Source organism: Engystomops pustulosus, chromosome 1, assembly GCF_040894005.1.
Source record: "Engystomops pustulosus chromosome 1, aEngPut4.maternal, whole genome shotgun sequence".
Lineage (NCBI taxonomy): Eukaryota > Metazoa > Chordata > Amphibia > Anura > Leptodactylidae > Engystomops > Engystomops pustulosus.
In genome coordinates, this window is record NC_092411.1 from 209,712,874 (window position 1) to 209,730,355 (window position 17,482).

The following is a 17,482-nucleotide window of genomic DNA, read 5'->3' on the forward strand; positions in this document are numbered from 1 at the left end:
CCTTCCATGTATTATACATGACACCAAAAGCTGTGATGAAAAGGAATATAGCAATGGTTAACATGACCGACTTAACCTGTTAATGAGACGTGATAGCTCAGTATAGAATGTTAAAGAGACCACCCATTTTCTGTGATTACTAAATGAGTAGTTGTGTTACGAGTGCTACATCTGTCTGGTTTGCTGAATCAGATCCAGCTAACCAGGAATAGTGAAAGTGCAGCATGCTATGTTTTTCTCTTGGGCAAAATGTAAAGAGTAGGGTCAAAAATGAAAGAACTGTGCAATTCTTTCTGGGATTAATTTCTCTTTGGCATTTCTGCACCTTGCCAGAAGGAAAATGACCAGTGGGGGAATTTTATTAAGAAAGACATTTTAAAGACCAGTCTTAAAATCCAGCCCCCTCCTCTTGTATCTACTAGGCAGCTCTGGCTTCTTAGTAGATCAGGAAAATCTTTGCCAGTACAGATCTAATGCCAGGTCTGGTGGAGATTTCTGCTATATTCTGTGCCGTTTATTGCTGCTTCTGGGTTGTGTAGCCTGAATGTAATTTTTGAAATGTACTCATCTCTAGTCCTGATAAAAAATTCATAATAGTGAAACAGTTTGTCATCAGTATTTTATAACTTTTTTTATCAAAACAGCTTTTACCCTTTCCTTGCACATTGGCTATTTTTGACATACAGAACTAAAGCTTGAATTTTATAATGAAATAATTTTATTTTTCTAGACCCCTTGTACATTTAGAAAATGCCACCCACTTTACATTTCAAAAAAAGAAAGTGTAAGCAAAAAACATTCCACAGTATCCCCTGATATATATGAATATATATGAAATGCTGTACCCATTTAGTTAAAAAAACTTGAATAGCTTTATCTTTCATGTCTAGTTGTAATATCCTGTATTAGTGGTACTTTTAAATATTTGTGAATTCCATTAGGAGGAGGGTTGGTGGCAAGAGCATATGGAATCTTAATAAAACTTTTTTTCTTTTCAGGAGCATGGTATTCCAACTAACATGGGCTATGCAGTGGCTCCGCATCACTCAGGCGTCTATCCAGTACACGTGCAGCTATATGAAGCCTGGAAGAGGGTATGGGGCATCAAGGTGACAAGCACTGAGGAATACCCTCACCTGAAACCTGCACGCTACAGGAGGGGCTTCATACACAATGGCGTCATGGTAATTCTATTTTAATTTCCATACATTGAAACTAATCTCAAGGTGTTACATTAGTGTGAAGGTAGTAAAACATTAAAATGACGTGTTTGGTATGTTTAGAATAGTTAACAGATTAAGGGTTCATTCAGATGAGTGGTTTCCACATCCATATGCTAGTGTTTTTTTGTTTGTTTTTTGCGAATAGCATCAAGACCAATTTATGGGTCTGTTCAGATGTTCATTCTTTTTTTTATAATAGAATAAAAGAGTTTATCCCGACAGGGAAATTATTTTATACAGTACAGCTCCTAGATTAATCATTATCAGATGATACATGTCAAATAAATACAATACTATATTTAAAATAACTTTGGTTTGAGTTTGAGGAAGGGGGTATGGGGGAGTTGGGGCCCAGGTCAGTGCTTTTTACCTCCTGCAAGATGGTTGTAAATATCAATCATTTTTGGGAGGAACGGAAGCTTAGCGTCCTGTAGCACATTTGTCAATAGCGATGGCTTATTAGGCTCTGTTGTTGCAGAATTATATTGTGTATCGGGTGGGTGTGTATAGTAAGTTGTAAAATTTGGCCGGACATCTGTCCTTGCACACTTTCTCAAATGGACATCGCCTCCCCAGCAAATGACAGCAAAATAGATTATACTTGCTATTGTAGATTCATAAAATATACTTAATTTCTTGTTACATATATGAAACGATATCAATTTCTATAGAATGTACAATCTTGGCATTGCTTTCTTGCACACTTTATCACTGTCCATTTTCCAGTCCAGCCTGTCATCAATGTAAACACCTAAGTATTTGTACTGTGTATACTGACCTGGTCAATAGATTGCCTTTTGATAGCTAATGGTACTGTGATCATTTTTTTCCCCTTATGTCAATCACCAGTTCCTTGGTTTTATCTACATTAAGAACAAAGTCATTTTTTCTGCTCCATCTCAATTACCTCCCTGTACTCATCTGCATCATCATTGTGAGCGTCATTGGATAATTTTTGCAAGTGGTAGTACTCCAATGTGTAAAGAGTAAATAGGAAAAGTAACAGTATGCTGCACTGCGTGACCCCTGTTGCCAACTACTATTTTGGAGAGCACTTCACCCACCTAGACAAACTGAGGTCTGTTTCCTGGGTAGTAAAGTACCCATTTTTTTAGTTTGCCATTCATATTTACACCTTTCATTTTCTTCCTCATTTGGACTGGATCTATCATATTGAAGGCACTAGAGAAGTTGAAGAACATTATCGTAATTGAACCTGAACTAAATTCCAGGCATGAGTATGTTTTGTGCCGTAGGAACATTACTGTATCCTTTGTCCTCATCTTTTGATTATATGCAAACTGCAGTAGGTCTAGGCTACACGTGAACACATCTTAAAGGTGAATTATTATTACTTTTTCGAAAGTCTTCAAATGTGATCAGGGAGTTAAGGGCAATCGGTTGGAAGTCATTGAAGCTTTTTGGTGTTTTGGTTTTGTAGAGGCCACACCCCAAATGTTTTACACCGTCACACTGTTGCCATGACATTGTCGGCACTCACGTTGATAGCCTCCCTAAATATGCTCCATTCTGTCAGATCAAAGCAGGCCTTTAGGACTTTGGACCTATCAGAGCTCTACTCACATGTTGATTTGCATACTGGTGTCAGTGTATATGGGTTCCCACTCTACTATGTTATGCTTGGATCTTCCTAGCGGTGGATACTTATTTATTTTACATGCTTCTTTAGTAATTACAAAAGCTAAGTCTAGGATTTTTTTATCTTTTTTTGCTGTCCGGACATATTATTGGAAATCAGAAAGAGAGCTGGGAGGTTGTGCTAATCTAAAGTCACCAATTATTATAAGCAAAGAGTTGGGTTGTTTATTTTGTTGCTCTATGATGTAATCAGACAGGATTAACAAGCTCTGTTGGTGTCTGCTGATGGGGTGATTTATATTACTCCTTCATTACTCCTACTATATTATGCCTAGACTATGCTAAATTAGTTCAATGTTAGCACAAAAAGCCTGTTTCTTGTTAGTGTAGAGGGAGATGTGTCACCATTTGTTGCTGATGTAGAGCATTACACCCCACCCCTTTGTTGTGTTTTCCCTGTAGCTTTCCTGTCCCTGTATGCTCTGATAGTCTGGTATCAGGAATGCTTATACTGCTGTATGGCAGGGTTGCGTGTTGGAGGCATGGCAAGGGCACTGTAAGGGCTGCTAGGTCCAATAGATTGACTGATTGACTGCTAAATCCGATACCATAGAAGGGATACTTTGAATGAGTTCCCACTTGAGTTCCAAAGCTCCGGGAGCATGGGTACAGCCATGTTAGAGGCATGGCATGGGTACTGTGAGATTGCTAAGTGTGAATGCTAGGTTCCAGTGATGGTACCATAGTGGTGCCTCTTGAGTCGAGTGCCTATAATGTGGTTCTGGTGCCTTTTATATTTGCTAGATGCTGTAGTCCATGGTCCCAGGATGCTTGTTGTTGGAGCGTGGAGTGACGATTCTGATCTTTGTGTCTCTGTGACTTATACAAAACAAGCAGACTGCCGATCAATGAGTGCTGCGATGCTTGAGTTTATGGAATGTTCTAGTGTGAGAAGTGGATTCCATTCAAAGAGTCGATCAAAGAGTGCTGGAGCTTATGGAATGTTAGATGTAGGGTATCTGATCATGGGGAACATGTAATAGTGAGTAGTTAGATGTGAAAAAAAGGAAGAACAGAGGGAGTAAAAAGTGGGAAATATGGGAAAAATTCCAGGAGCTGAAGTGGACTGTGAAAAAAAAATGCGGCATACACAATTTTTTTTTCTCACATGCAGACCCACAGAGCTTATAGAATTCAATGGATCTGCAAAAAAAATGGATGGGAAAAGGATGACATTTTATTCTCAAATGTTTCCAGGCAACCAATTGGGCAGGGAGAGCAGGAAGTAGATTAAGAACCCATTTCCACCAGAAGTGGAAAAAATTCAAATAACATACAGACGGATGAGGAAACAATATAGGCTGCAAACGGATATCACACATCTGCATTTTTTTGTGGGTATGCAAGGAAAGTGTATATCTGAATGAGCCCTAAGTTTTATTTGGTTTAAACAAAATTAGCACAACATTTATAAAAAGGTATGTAAAAGACAGCATTAATATGTTTTTTCATGTACTTCCCACTGAAAGTGTCAATGTGAAGCAGTAGATGTCAAATGAGCGTCACTGAAAAAAAATCAAAACTCATTCCACAAAATACGTAGCCAACAGAAATCTAAATAAATTTGGGTTATTTACGGTTGAAGGATTAATCAAGTCTAATAATTAAAGGGTTATTGATTCCATAAAATGGCACTTTAGAAAGCCCACTAAGGAATTTCAAGTTTTAGTATATTCTACAATTATTTTTCTAATGTAGAAGAGAAGATTTGTGACATCTTTTTTTAGTCAATAAGAGATCCAAAAAGTTCATTATTTTACTTATATTGTAATAGCCATAAAAGAACATGACACATTTTTGATAGCTTAAAAGTAGAATGTAGAAGCTCAGTGGGGTACACCCGTTGAATAAAAGTACAGTACAATAAAAGAACTTTTAAACTTTATTGAAAGAATAACCCACATGCATTAAAAGTAGAGGTTCTGTCAGTTTTATGCTTATGTAAAGCACCTGGTATAGTTGCATTACCATTGATTCAATTTTTAGATCACCATGGAAACAAATATGACTCTCTATAAACTATATAAATCTCACAGGGTTGTCCAGTAAGAAAAAGAGAGTCATTAATGTTATATAATAATATTGTAAAAAGAATCCAGCATAGTCACAAATTATGACTATTTAAAACGAACCATCCCAGCAAGTTACCACTGTGGCCAAGCTTTGACCTATTGTATTACTGGCATTACAACTTAGAGCTTATCAATTTGTTATAAGAGTGAACAAGACTATTCTTTTTTTCAGAACAGTTGCTTTACAGGCTATAGGCAGTTTTACTACAATTGATTTTCTACAGAATGTTTTGCTTTTAAAATGTTTACCAGTCAATGGGCTTTTAAAATGTTTACCAAACAATGGGCTTAAAAAAGTATCTAATTTTATCGAAAAGTTCATGTGATGTCATTTATACCAGTGACTGTACTTGGGAGTTCTTTGTTCCCAAAATGGTGGACATGAACTAAAAAAATGCATGGCTTACTGAGACAATAGTTATGGTTTCAGGCAAGTAGGCATCACTTAAATTGCACATTAAAGGACATCTACAACCAGGATCAAGGATTGCAAACCATGCAAACCTTATCATCCAAACCTGTAATAGCTAAGTCCAGAGTCTACTAGCTGGAAAGGATGGCAAATTATAAAATTGGTGATAAGGGCAATCACTCACCAGAAATGTCAGGTCCGTTCCACTTATACCTCAGTCATTAACCTTTAAGAAACAGATGCTATTGATTCTAAGAAAACAGCAGAGGAACCTCTGCATTTACAATCTCTATAGCAATGACATCATCAGGCTACCATGTTCTCCACAACTTCAAGAGCTCAGACAGAAGAATCGGTATCTGAATGAGGCAGCTGATGAAGTTTAGTCTTTTTTTATAGATTTTTACCTGGCCACAGCCCCTACATTTGGTGCTATTATGGCTGGATCCACATCTCGTTTTGTGTCATACGTTGTAAGGACACGTCAGGAAGATGTATCTCACTGTATGCTCATATAGTGGAAAACATCACTTGGGGACCTCCCTCCTCCAGAATGCGGGGGGGGGGGGGGGGGTGTACATCAGCGGCAGACTGCGATTGGCTGCTGCCGATGAACAGGTCAGGGACATCACTGGGTCCTGTCTCCTGCCAAGTGACGTATGTGCTCGGCGTGGCTGTGTAGAGAGTTGCAATATGCTGCATCTGCTCTCCATAGCCTTCTATTTACTCGCATATATCCCTCAGCCGGAGGCTTCATGATAGAAAGACGTAGCTTGCTTTTTTTTAGTGGACAGAACGTTTAGTGGCCAGATGAAGGCAACAACTATGTCTCCATCTGCCATTATTTCTCATTGTATATGCTACGCGTATACGTTGGCTGTTTCCCGATGTATATGCTTAGCATATACAAAAGACATGGTATGAACCCAGTCTAACTGATGAGGAGGTCCTGCATATAACTTTATTCAATAAAGGGGTGCCGAATGTAACTAAAATTGTTATGGCGGTCCTGCATATAACTTCATTTTAGAGAGGGGTGCTGCATGTAACTTAATCTATTATGGGGGTTCTGAACATATCATAATCCATTGTACTGATACTGCAAATAACTACTGGGGGTTGTGTTTATAACATAAATCATTACGAGAGTTTTTTATAACTTAATAAGTAAAGGGTACCTCCATTTAATTTTAGAAGGGTGTGACATATAACTTAATTCATATGCAGCTGGTCAATGTATATCCATTATGGGGTTGCTCTAGATAGATAGGTTATTTACCATGTATTTTATATAATTAGGGGTTGCAGTTAATTTTTTAATATCTAAGTGATACACATAAGTTAGGAGGTATGAGCATGGGAATGCTATACATTTAACAATAAATTGTTTGAACTAATTTAGAGAGACCATACATGCTAAAATTACAGGGAGAACAGTATACATTATTTTAATGTGTCAAGTATATATTTATTCAGGGAGTATAATGAATTGATATTAATATAAAAATTAAGGGAATAGTGTTTTAAATATTTTAAGTGAGTCACATTGGGGCACATTTACTTACCCGGCCCATTCGCGATCCAGCGGCGCGTTCTCTGCACAGGATTCGGGTCCGGCTGGGATTTAAGATGGTAGTTCCTCCGCCGTCCACCAGGTGGCGCTGCAGCGCCGAAAATAATCTTAACGCCCCGGAATGCACCATCCCATAGAAGGTGAAGGTGAGCGCTCCCCAAGCGACACATTTTCGGTTTTTAAATGCGGCGGTTTTTCCGAATACGTCGGGTTTTCGTTCGGCCACGCCCCCCGATTTCTGTCGCGCGCATGCTGGCCCCGATGCGCCACAATCCGATCGCGTGCGCCAAAAACCCGGGGCAATTCATGTACAAGCGGCGCAAATCGGAAATATTCGGGTAACACGTCGGGAAAACGCGAATCGGGCCCTTAGTAAATGACCCCCATTGTGTCAAGTTGTGGTGTGAGGGGTATATTAAATTCCACAGCATCCTATGGGCAGCACGGAGGCTGAGTGGGTAGGACTTCTGCCTTGCAGCGCTGGTGTCCTGGGTTCGAGTCCGACCCAGGTCAACATCTTCAAAGAGTTTGTATGCTCTCTCCATGTTTGCATGGGTTTCCTCCGGGTACTCCGGTTTCCTCCCACACTACAAAAATATACTGGTAGGCTGCTTAGATTGTGAGCCCCATGGGGACAGGGGCCAATTTGGCAAGCTCTGTGCAGCTCTGTGTAATCTGTGTGCGCTATATTAATAAAAAATTATTATTATCCTGTGGACCTGAAATTCCGGGCCTGATGGAGCAGACCATCATCTTTGAGTTGCTTGTTACCACTTCTCCACTTCTGTCTGACTGATCAGTACAGTAGCCATTAACTAACATTCTAGTGTGTGAATGTGAGCTGACAATGTTATGTGATGTTATAAATTAGGTTTTTTTGTTCAGATGTAGGCGATTTTTAAAGATTGCCAATAGAGATGAGCGAACATACTCGTCCGAGCTTGATGCTCGATCGAGCATTAGCGTACTCGTAACTGCTCGTTGCTCGGACGAGTATTTCGCCCGCTCGAGAAAATGGCAGCTCCCGCCGTTTTGCTTTTTGGCGGCCAGAAACAGAGCCAATCACAAGCCAGGAGACTCTGCACTCCACCCAGCATGACGTGGTACCCTTACACGTCGATAGCAGTGGTTGGCTGGCCAGATCAGGTGACCCTGGGATAGACTAGCCGCTGCCCGCGCTGCTCGGATCATTCTCTGTCTGGATGCCGCTAGGGAGAGAGCTGCTGCTGGTCAGGGAAAGCGTTAGGGTGTTCTATTAGCTTACTGTTAGGCAGGAGTGATTCTACAACAACCCAACAGCCCTTCTTAGGGCTACAATAACGTTATACTTTTTTTTTTATTTGCTTGTGGCTGGGCTTGCTGGCACTAGTAGTGCAGCTAGTACCATATTGTGAGGAATTAGCAGGGCGACTTGCTACCGTTGTGTTTAGCTCTTAGTGACACACATATCCACCTCAAACACCAAAGTGGGAAAATTTATTAGGGGTTTGATTTCAATTAGGCACAGTCTGCCAGTTTCTTTTTATTTTACGTTTATTTTTTTAATAACTCAGTGTCATCTCATCTTGCATAGTAGTGTGCTTTAATACTTGGCTAGAAAATAGCCATCGGAGAATCCAAATGGCTTACTTACGCCTACAGTAGCGTTATATATATTTGATTTCTGGTTGATCTGCTGGTGGCTGTAGTTGCTGCAGTGCATCTACTAGCAAATTGTGAGCAATTTGGAGTGAGACTTGCGACCACTGTGTTTTGCGCTTAGTGACGCACATATCCATCGCAAAGACCGAAGTGGGAAAATTTATTAGGGCCCGGGGTTGGATTTCAATTAGGCACAGTCTGCCATTTCCTTTTTTATTTTACGTTTATTTTTTTAATAACTCAGTGTCATCTCATCTGGCATAGCAGTGTGCTTTCATACTTGGCTAGAAAATAGCCATAGCAATAGGATAGCATCGTTTGGTTTTAAAAACTAAAAAACACACAAAAAAAAAAAAAACACAAAAAAAAGTTAAAAAAAAAATTAAAGTTATAACTCTCATTTTCAAAATGTTTAACCCGAGGGCTAGGGGTAGAGGACGAGGGCGGGGACGTGGGCGTCCAACTACTGCAGGGGTCAGAGGCCGTGGTCCTGGGCGGGGTGAGACACCACCTGCTTATGAGGGAGCAGGGGAATGCCGCAGAGCTACACTCCCTAGGTTCATGTCTGAAGTTACTGGGACTCGTGGTAGAGCACTGTTGAGGCCAGAACAGTGCGAACAGGTGATGTCGTGGATTGCCGACAATGCTTCGAGCAATTTGTCCACCAGTCAGTCTTCCATGCAGTCCACCCATGTCACCGAAATCGGCACTCCTCCAGCTCCTGCACCTCAGCCTCCTCCCCCCCAGTCTGCCCCCTCCCAGCAAAATTTGCCATTTGAACCGGCATACTCTGAGGAACTGTTTTCTGGACCCTTCCCACAGTCACAAACCACTTGTCCGGTTGCTGATGAGCAATTTTCCGATGCCCAGGTTTTCCACCAGTCGCAGTCTGTGGGTGATGATGACCTTGTTGACGTACTGGAAGAAGTGTGTAAAGAGGTGTCCGAACATGAGGAGACACGGTTGTCAGACAGTGGGGAAGTTGTTGTCAGGGCAGGAAGTCCGAGGGGGGAGCAGACTGAGGGATCGGAGGATGATGAGGTGACAGACCCAAGCTGGGTTGAGAGGCCGGGTGAACACAGTGCTTCTGAGACGGAGGAGAGTCCTCGACCAGAACAGGTTGGAAGAGGCAGTGGTGGGACCCGACGGAGAGGCAGGGCCAGAGCTGGTGCATCAGCGCCAAATGTGTCAACTAGTGAAGCTCCCGTGGCGAGGGCTCCTGCGGCGAGGGCTAGATTTTCAGAAGTCTGGAGGTTCTTTAAGGAAACACCGGATGACCGACGGACTGTGGTGTGCCACATTTGCCAAACCAGGATCAGCAGGGGTTCCACCACTAATAGCTTAACTACCACCAGTATGCGCAGGCATATGAATGCTAAACACCCCACTCAGTGGCAACAAGCGCGTTCACCTCCGGCCGTGCACACCACTGCTCCTTCCCCTGTGTCAGCTGATAGTCAGCCCCCTGCCCAGGACCCTGCCACAAAAACCCCATCGTCGCCTCCACGATCCTCCACAGCATCCACCAGCGTTCAGCTCTCCATACCCCAGACGCTGGAGCGGAAACGCAAATATAGTGCAACCCACCCGCACGCCCAAGCCCTTAATGGGCACATCTCCAGATTGCTAAGCCTGGAGATGCTGCCCTATAGGCTAGTAGAGACCGAGGCCTTTCGCAGCCTCATGGCGGCGGCCGCCCCTCGGTATTCGGTCCCCAGCCGCCACTACTTTTCCCGATGTGCCGTCCCAGCCCTGCACCAGCACGTGTCAGACAACATAATCCGTGCCCTGACCAACGCCGTTTCTGACAAGGTCCACTTGACCACGGACACGTGGACGAGTGCTGCCGGGCAGGGCCACTATATATCGCTGACGGCACATTGGGTTAACTTGGTGGAGGCTGGGACCGAGTCTGACCCTGCGGCTGGTCATATACTGCCGACGCCGAGGATTGCGGGGCCTACCTCAGTCCAAGTGTTTCAGGCCTACTATGCCTCCTCCTCCTCCCACCCCTCCTCCACCTCCTCCTACGAACAACCATCGTGGGCATGGCGCCATCAGTCGGTAGCTCTAGGCACAGCAGCAGTGCCGTTGCTAAGCGACAGCAGGCGGTGCTCAAACTGCTGAGCCTAGGCGATAAAAGGCACACCGCCCAAGAACTATTACAGGGCATCACGGCGCAGACTGATCTGTGGCTGGCACCGCTGAACCTGAAGCCAGGCATGGTTGTGTGTGACAACGGCCGTAACCTGGTGGCGGCTCTGCAACTCGGCAGACTGACACATGTGCCATGCCTGGCCCATGTGTTAAATCTGATAGTTCAGCGTTTCCTCAAGACATACCCCAATCTGTCTGATTTGCTCACGAAGGTGCGCCGCATCTGTGCGCATTTCAGGAAGTCCAGCACAGATGCTGCCACTCTCAGGGCAGCGCAGCGTCGCCTCCAACTGCCCGCTCACCGACTGTTGTGCGACGTGCCCACGAGGTGGAATTCAACACTGACCATGTTATCCAGAGTTTACCAGCAGCGCCGAGCGATTGTAGACTGCCAGATGTCAACTTCCACCAGAACTGGTAGTCAGGTCAGTCAGCTTCCTCAAGTCTACAATGAGGAGTGGACGTGGATGTCTGATATCTGTCAGGTGCTGAGTAACTTTGAGGAGTCAACACAGATGGTCAGTGGCGATGCCGCCATCATCAGCCTCACCATCCCGCTGCTTGGCCTGTTGAAAAACTCTCTGGTCAGCATGAAGTTGGAAGCTTTGCGCTCCTCACAAGAGACGGGGGAAGAATATTCCCTTGTTGATAGCCAAAGCACCCTTAGGTCTGTTTCTCAGCGCATATCGGAGGAGGTGGAGGTGGAGGAGGATGAGGAGGAAGAGGAGGAGAATGTTGGCGAGACACAAGAGGGGACCATTGTTGAGTCCTTCACTGTTGAGCGTGTATGGGCAGAAGAAGAGGAGTTGGAGGAGTTGGAGGAGGAGGAAATGGACAGTCAGGCCAGTGAGGGGAGTGAATTCTTACGCGTTGGTACTCTGGCGCATATGGCAGATTTCATGCTAGGCTGCCTATCCCGTGACCCTCGCGTTCAAAGAATTTATTCCAGCACCGATTACTGGGTGTTCACTCTCCTGGACCCACGGTACAAGCAAAATCTTTCCACTCTCATCCCTGGAGAGGAAAGGAGTGTGAGAATGCATGAATACCAGCAGGCCCTGGTGCACAAGCTGAAACAGTATTTCCCTTCTGACAGCGCTAGCGACAGAGTGCGTAGTTCTGCGGGACAAGTAGCGAGGGAGAGTAGGCGAGCAGGCAGCTTGTCCAGCACTGGCAAGGGTACGCTTTACAAGGCTTTTGCCAGCTTTATGTCACCCCAGCAAGACACTGTCACCTGTCCCCAGTCTCGGCAGAGTAGGGCTGATCTTTACAGAAAGATGGTGAGGGAGTACGTAGCTGACCATACCATCGTCCTAAATGATCACACAGCTCCCTACAACTACTGGGTTTCAAAGCTGGACATGTGGCACGAACTGGCGCTGTACGCCTTGGAGGTTCTTGCCTGCCCTGCCGCTAGCGTCTTGTCCGAGCGGGTTTTCAGTGCAGCTGGTGGCATCATCACCGATAAGCGTACACGCCTGTCGACTGACAGCGCTGACAGGCTGACGCTTATCAAGATGAATAAAGCCTGGATTTCTCCTAATTTCCAATCTCCACCAGGTGAAGGAAGCTCAACCTGAATAATTTATCCACTCCTCCTCCTCCTCATTTTCCTCCTTCTCCTCCTCTTTGTACAGTAAAGCAGAGGAAACTGGCTATTTTTTGACAGGGCCCACTGGCTCTAGCTATAGTACTTTATGCATTTAATTTTTATGGAGGGCCACCGACCCGGTCCTCTGTTTTAAACAATTTTTGGGAGTGCCACATACAGGCACTCAATCTATTCAATTTTTCTGGAGGGCCACCTACCTGCTCCTCTGGTTTGAAAACTTTTTTGGACTGCCACATACAGGCACTCAATCTATTCCATTTTTCTGGAGGGCCACCTACCTGCTCCTCTGGTTTGAAAACTTTTTTGGACTGCCACATACAGGCACTCAATCTATTCAATTTTTCTGGAGGGCCACCTACCTGCTCCTCTGGTTTGAAAACTTTTTTGAACTGCCACATACAGGCACTATCCAAATTGAATTGTCTCCATAGCAGCCTCCACACGTTGTCTCCATTGCTACCTCCAAAAGTCGTCCATATAGCTGCCTCCATACATTGTCCCTTTATCAAACGAGGTGTGTCAGGCAGAAATTTGGGTTGTTTTCATGGATTCCACATCAAAGTTGTTAACTTTGTCGCCACCCTGCTGTGTTATCCACAAAATACACTGGCAAACTTTTACCATTTACGGATATTATTTCAGCGCTTCTTGCGCATCTGTTTACATTCCCCTCACCCGCCATATCCTAAACTTATAAGAACGCTACTACACTTGATCTTATACAAAAGGTTCTTAGAAGTGCTGTTTGGGGAGTAGCCTAGAGACAGGGGCTTGGATTGGCGAAAGCTCGCCTTGCAGCGGAGCGCCAGCTCCATGCCAAGAACCAACTAACATAGTTTTAACTGCAGCACCTTTAATCTACTACTAGTTCACTGCCTCCATACATGGCCGCCTTATCAAACGTGCTGTGTCAGGCAGAATTTTGGGTTGTTTTCATGGCTTCCACAACAAACTTGTTAACTTTGTCGCCACCCTGCTGTGTAATCCTCAAAATATACTGGCAAACTTTTACCATTTACGGATATTATTTCAGCGCTTCTTGCGCATCTGTTTACATTCCCCTCACCCGCCATATTCCAAACTTATAAGAACGCTACTACACTTAACTTGGTGCAGGCTGGGACCGAGTCTGACCCTGGGGCTGGTCATATACTGCCGACGCAGAGGATTGCGGGGCCTACCTCGGTCCAGGTGTTTCAGGCCTACTATGCCTCCTCCTCCTCCCACCCCTCCTCCACCTCCTCCTCCTCCGAATTACCATCCGTGGGCATGGCGCCATCAGTCGGTAGCTCTAGGCACAGCAGCAGTGCTGTCGCTAAGCGACAGCAGGCGGTGCTCAAACTGCTGAGCCTAGGTGATAAAAGGCACACCGCCCAAGAGCTATTACAGGGCATTCCACATCAAACTTGTTAACTTTGTCGCCACCGTGCTGTGTAAGCCACAAAATATACTGGAAAACTTTTTTCATTTACGGATATTATTTCAGCGCTTCTTGCGCAGATGTTTACATTCCCCTCACCCGCCATATCCCAAACTTATAAGAACGCTACTACACTTGATCTTATACAAAAGGTTCTTAGAAGTGCTGTTTGGGGAGTAGCCTAGAGACAGGGGCTTGGATTGGCGAAAGCTCGCCTGGCAGCGGAGCGCCAGCTCCATGCCAAGATCCAACTAACATAGTTTTAACTGCAGCACCTTTAATCTACTACTAGTTCACTGCCTCCATACATGGTCCCCTTATCAAACGAGCTGTGTCAGGCAGAATTTTGGATTGTTTTCATGGCTTCCATGTTAACTTTGTCGCCACCCTGCTGTGTAATCCACAAAATATACTGGCAAACTTTTATCATGTACCGATATTATTTGAGCGCTTCTTGCTCACCTCCTTTGGTTCCTCTCTGCCACCCATTGGTTTGAAGCCTGAGTCCATTTAGGGTATGTTGCCATGACACTCTCTAGCCTGCCGCTGCCGCTGCCTCTGCATGCCGTCCCCTATAGTGTCAGGGTCAATTATTGGATGTTTTAGATGCTATCTAGCCTCATTCGGTCACTCTGTCATGGCCATGCTGTTGCCCATAATTTTGGCATAATGGTGCGATCAAGCAGCCTCAGAGGCATCCATGCATGCTGCCCCTGCTGTTTCCTGTCCATTTCCGTGGTGTTTCCATCCTTTTCTGAGGTTCCCAGGTGTTTGGCCAAGCTTCCCTGTGCAGAGCCTTGGTCCCCTTGAAAAATGCTCGAGTCTCCCATTGACTTCAATGGGGCTCGTTACTCGAAACGAGCACTCGAGCATCGGGAAAAGTTCGTCTCGAATAACGAGTACCCGAGCATTTTAGTGCTCGCTCATCTCTAATTGCCAACCAAATTTATTGGACATCTTGAAGCAAGGGATCATAGATTGTGGCTGGCCGGGTCAAGATGTGTTGGGTGTTTAGAAAAGAGTCCTATGGGTGCCTTGATCAGTGGCTGGGTGGAAGCACAGCATCATACACTTTATAGTGGTCATGTCTGGCTATCTGCAGTTCTCATCCACATTTAAGAATGAGACTACACCTCAGTAACAATGCACAGTCAACCCCTTTAATGGAAGCGATCTGTACAGTGAGCTTCCCTGGTTTAATTTACAAGGTGCCAACACTCTATAAGAGAGATGTAAGAGATGATGTAGCTACCACTAGCTTTAATGATAGTTGTTAAGTTATAGACTATCCTCCCTACCTGTTATTCTCATTAAGACATTGTGGTATGAGAACACTTCATCTGATAAGTATTAGTAGGCCAGACTCTAATTACAGGCAAAGTGTAAACTATTTACAATACTAAATCACATATAACTTACTTACTGGCCTATTGATGACTTTAATATTATAATCTGGCTTTATCAAATAGGTTCTGCCTCGGCAAACTTGTGGTTTGTTCACACATACAATTTTCTATAAAGAATATCCTGGAGGACCCTCTGAACTGGATAAAAGCATCAAAGGAGGAGAGCTTTTCCTAACAGTGCTTCTAAATCCTGTAAGTGTTTTTTTTATAATTTCTCTTTGTAAAAATATTGAAAAAACTAACTCGGCTAAGAGATATAAAAAAAATAATGTCTATTGTATCACTCAGATCATTGTAAAAAGATCTTTAGTTTGCTGTGCAGTTTACCATTGAAATAACCTTGCTTTACTGTAGCAATCAAACTGGTCAGCTTTGTCTCAATTGTCCCAATCGGCTTTATTATGTCTTTGTAAAACTGAATGCACAAAATTTAGATTCTATTCAAGGAGTTCTCTTTTGTATGTAACAAGTTGTCCTAATTTTGTGTTACGGCACCACCAAATTTATTTAGCGAGTTTTTATATTAAAGGAGGTTTCTCAGAAATTGGTCGCCATCCACAGGATAGGTAAAGGGAATCTGATTGTTATAAGTCCCACCACTGAGTTCCCACTGAATAGAGTGCTGGTCGCTCAACTCTTAGCCCCTACAAGCGCCCATTTCAATGAACCAAAACAAACACAAAACATACCAGAAAAGGGGTTCAGGAGAGAGGGTAAGAACATAGGGAGGCAAAGAGAAGGGAATGGGGGATAGAGAGAGCCTCATCTCTTAATGTAAGTAGGCGCAGTATAGTGATAAATGTTGAAACATAATCCAATAGTACTACATTTTTAAAAAATTTTCTTGATGACCATGAACCGAAGCCATGACATCCTCCATTAGCATAACCTCATTATTATAACCAAACCAGAGTGCCACTATTGAAGGTGCAGATTGCCTCTATATCAATGGGTTTCATGTCCTGGCTGCATTGATCAGTTGTCTCACGGTATGCGGTTAGTGGAATGTTACAAACTTGCAAGGGGAGCAACTTAGGGGATTTGGGAAGAGTCTAATCAGTGAAACTGAAGGTAATATGCCAGACGTTAACCAGCACACTGCATTCCTAAAGTAATATTATTGCTATGTTACCATTAGTACTATGCTCTTTTTTCATTCTGTACATGTTTATGAGTTGTTACAATAAGCAGTAAATCTTTTCTACTAAATTATTTTATTCAAATGTTACTGCAGTTTTAATGTCTGAATGTGGCCCTTGGTGTTTGTGTGTTTTGACTGTATTTTAAAGAGCAAATAATATCCTTCAATCATGTATATGATGGAATAACATTCTATATTGCTTGCCATCAATTAGCTTGAGTAGTTTCAGTTGAAATGACTGGACTCCCAGTCACAAACAGAAGGAAGAGTGATAACTGTGGCTGTTTTGTTATAAATATGTGACACACGTTATCTTTTGTTTGGCTGCTTCTTATTAACAATATTCCCAATAGCTGAATAAAAGCCCTGATTCTAAAGAAATACCAGTCATAGGGAGCTCATTATATGTATATAAATAAGAGATGAGTATAGGAAACCAGTGGAAAGACAAATTTCCATAAATGCAATCCACCCCTCCTATCACCTAACTGTATATTATACCATGCACTGCATTTTTAAGTACAGGCAGTCCCTGACTTAGGGACACCTGATTTATAGACGCCCGATGGTTACTGATTGGCTCACTGTACCCACCTCTGGTGATACTCTTTGGATGCTTTAGTTTAGTCCCAGGTTACAATAAACAGCTATTAGGTGTCTGTAATTCTTGCAAATTTGTTTTCCCATGGCAGCTCAAAATTTTGAAAATCCAATTGTCACTGAGAAAAACAAATTTGGTTTGAATTATAAAATAGACCTGTTCCTGCATACATACAAATTCAACTTAAGAACAAACCTAAACAACTTATCTTGTACATAACCCAGGGGCTGCCTGTACATCCTGTTCTCTACTAAATAACTCAACTTGCGCTAGGAACATGGACATTCAGAGGCGAACTAGCTATAGCTTTCCACCCATTCCTAGCACAGGTTATATTGCAATTCTATGCCAGATAGGCTGGAGCCAGTGGAAGATGCATACAAAATACATGTGAAACAATAAATTCATGGCAATGTTATCCTGAGTAATCTACCATCAAAAACATGATAAACCATGGATACTTAGTTATAGATCAAGAATTTGTGAGTTTGGTTTCTTCCTTATAAAATAAACTCTTAAAATACTAATGAGCCAGAAGGGCTCTTAGGATGCACAGGCTGTTACA

The 17,482-nt window shown here is 43.4% G+C and overlaps 1 protein-coding gene across 2 annotated transcripts in view; it reads left to right on the top strand.

Moving 5' to 3' along the window:
* LOC140071636 (bifunctional heparan sulfate N-deacetylase/N-sulfotransferase 4-like) overlaps positions 1 to 17,482 on the top strand; it is a 234,420-nt gene that overhangs the window by 107,230 nt on the left and 109,708 nt on the right. For both annotated transcript variants that reach the window (XR_011849178.1, XM_072119203.1), the window contains exons 5-6: positions 999 to 1,184; positions 15,239 to 15,367. Coding sequence is in view for 1 of the 2 variants with exons in the window: in XM_072119203.1 (XP_071975304.1) it covers positions 999 to 1,184; positions 15,239 to 15,367 (315 nt within the window). In the remaining variant the exon portion in view is untranslated. The remainder of the gene's footprint in view (positions 1 to 998; positions 1,185 to 15,238; positions 15,368 to 17,482) is intronic.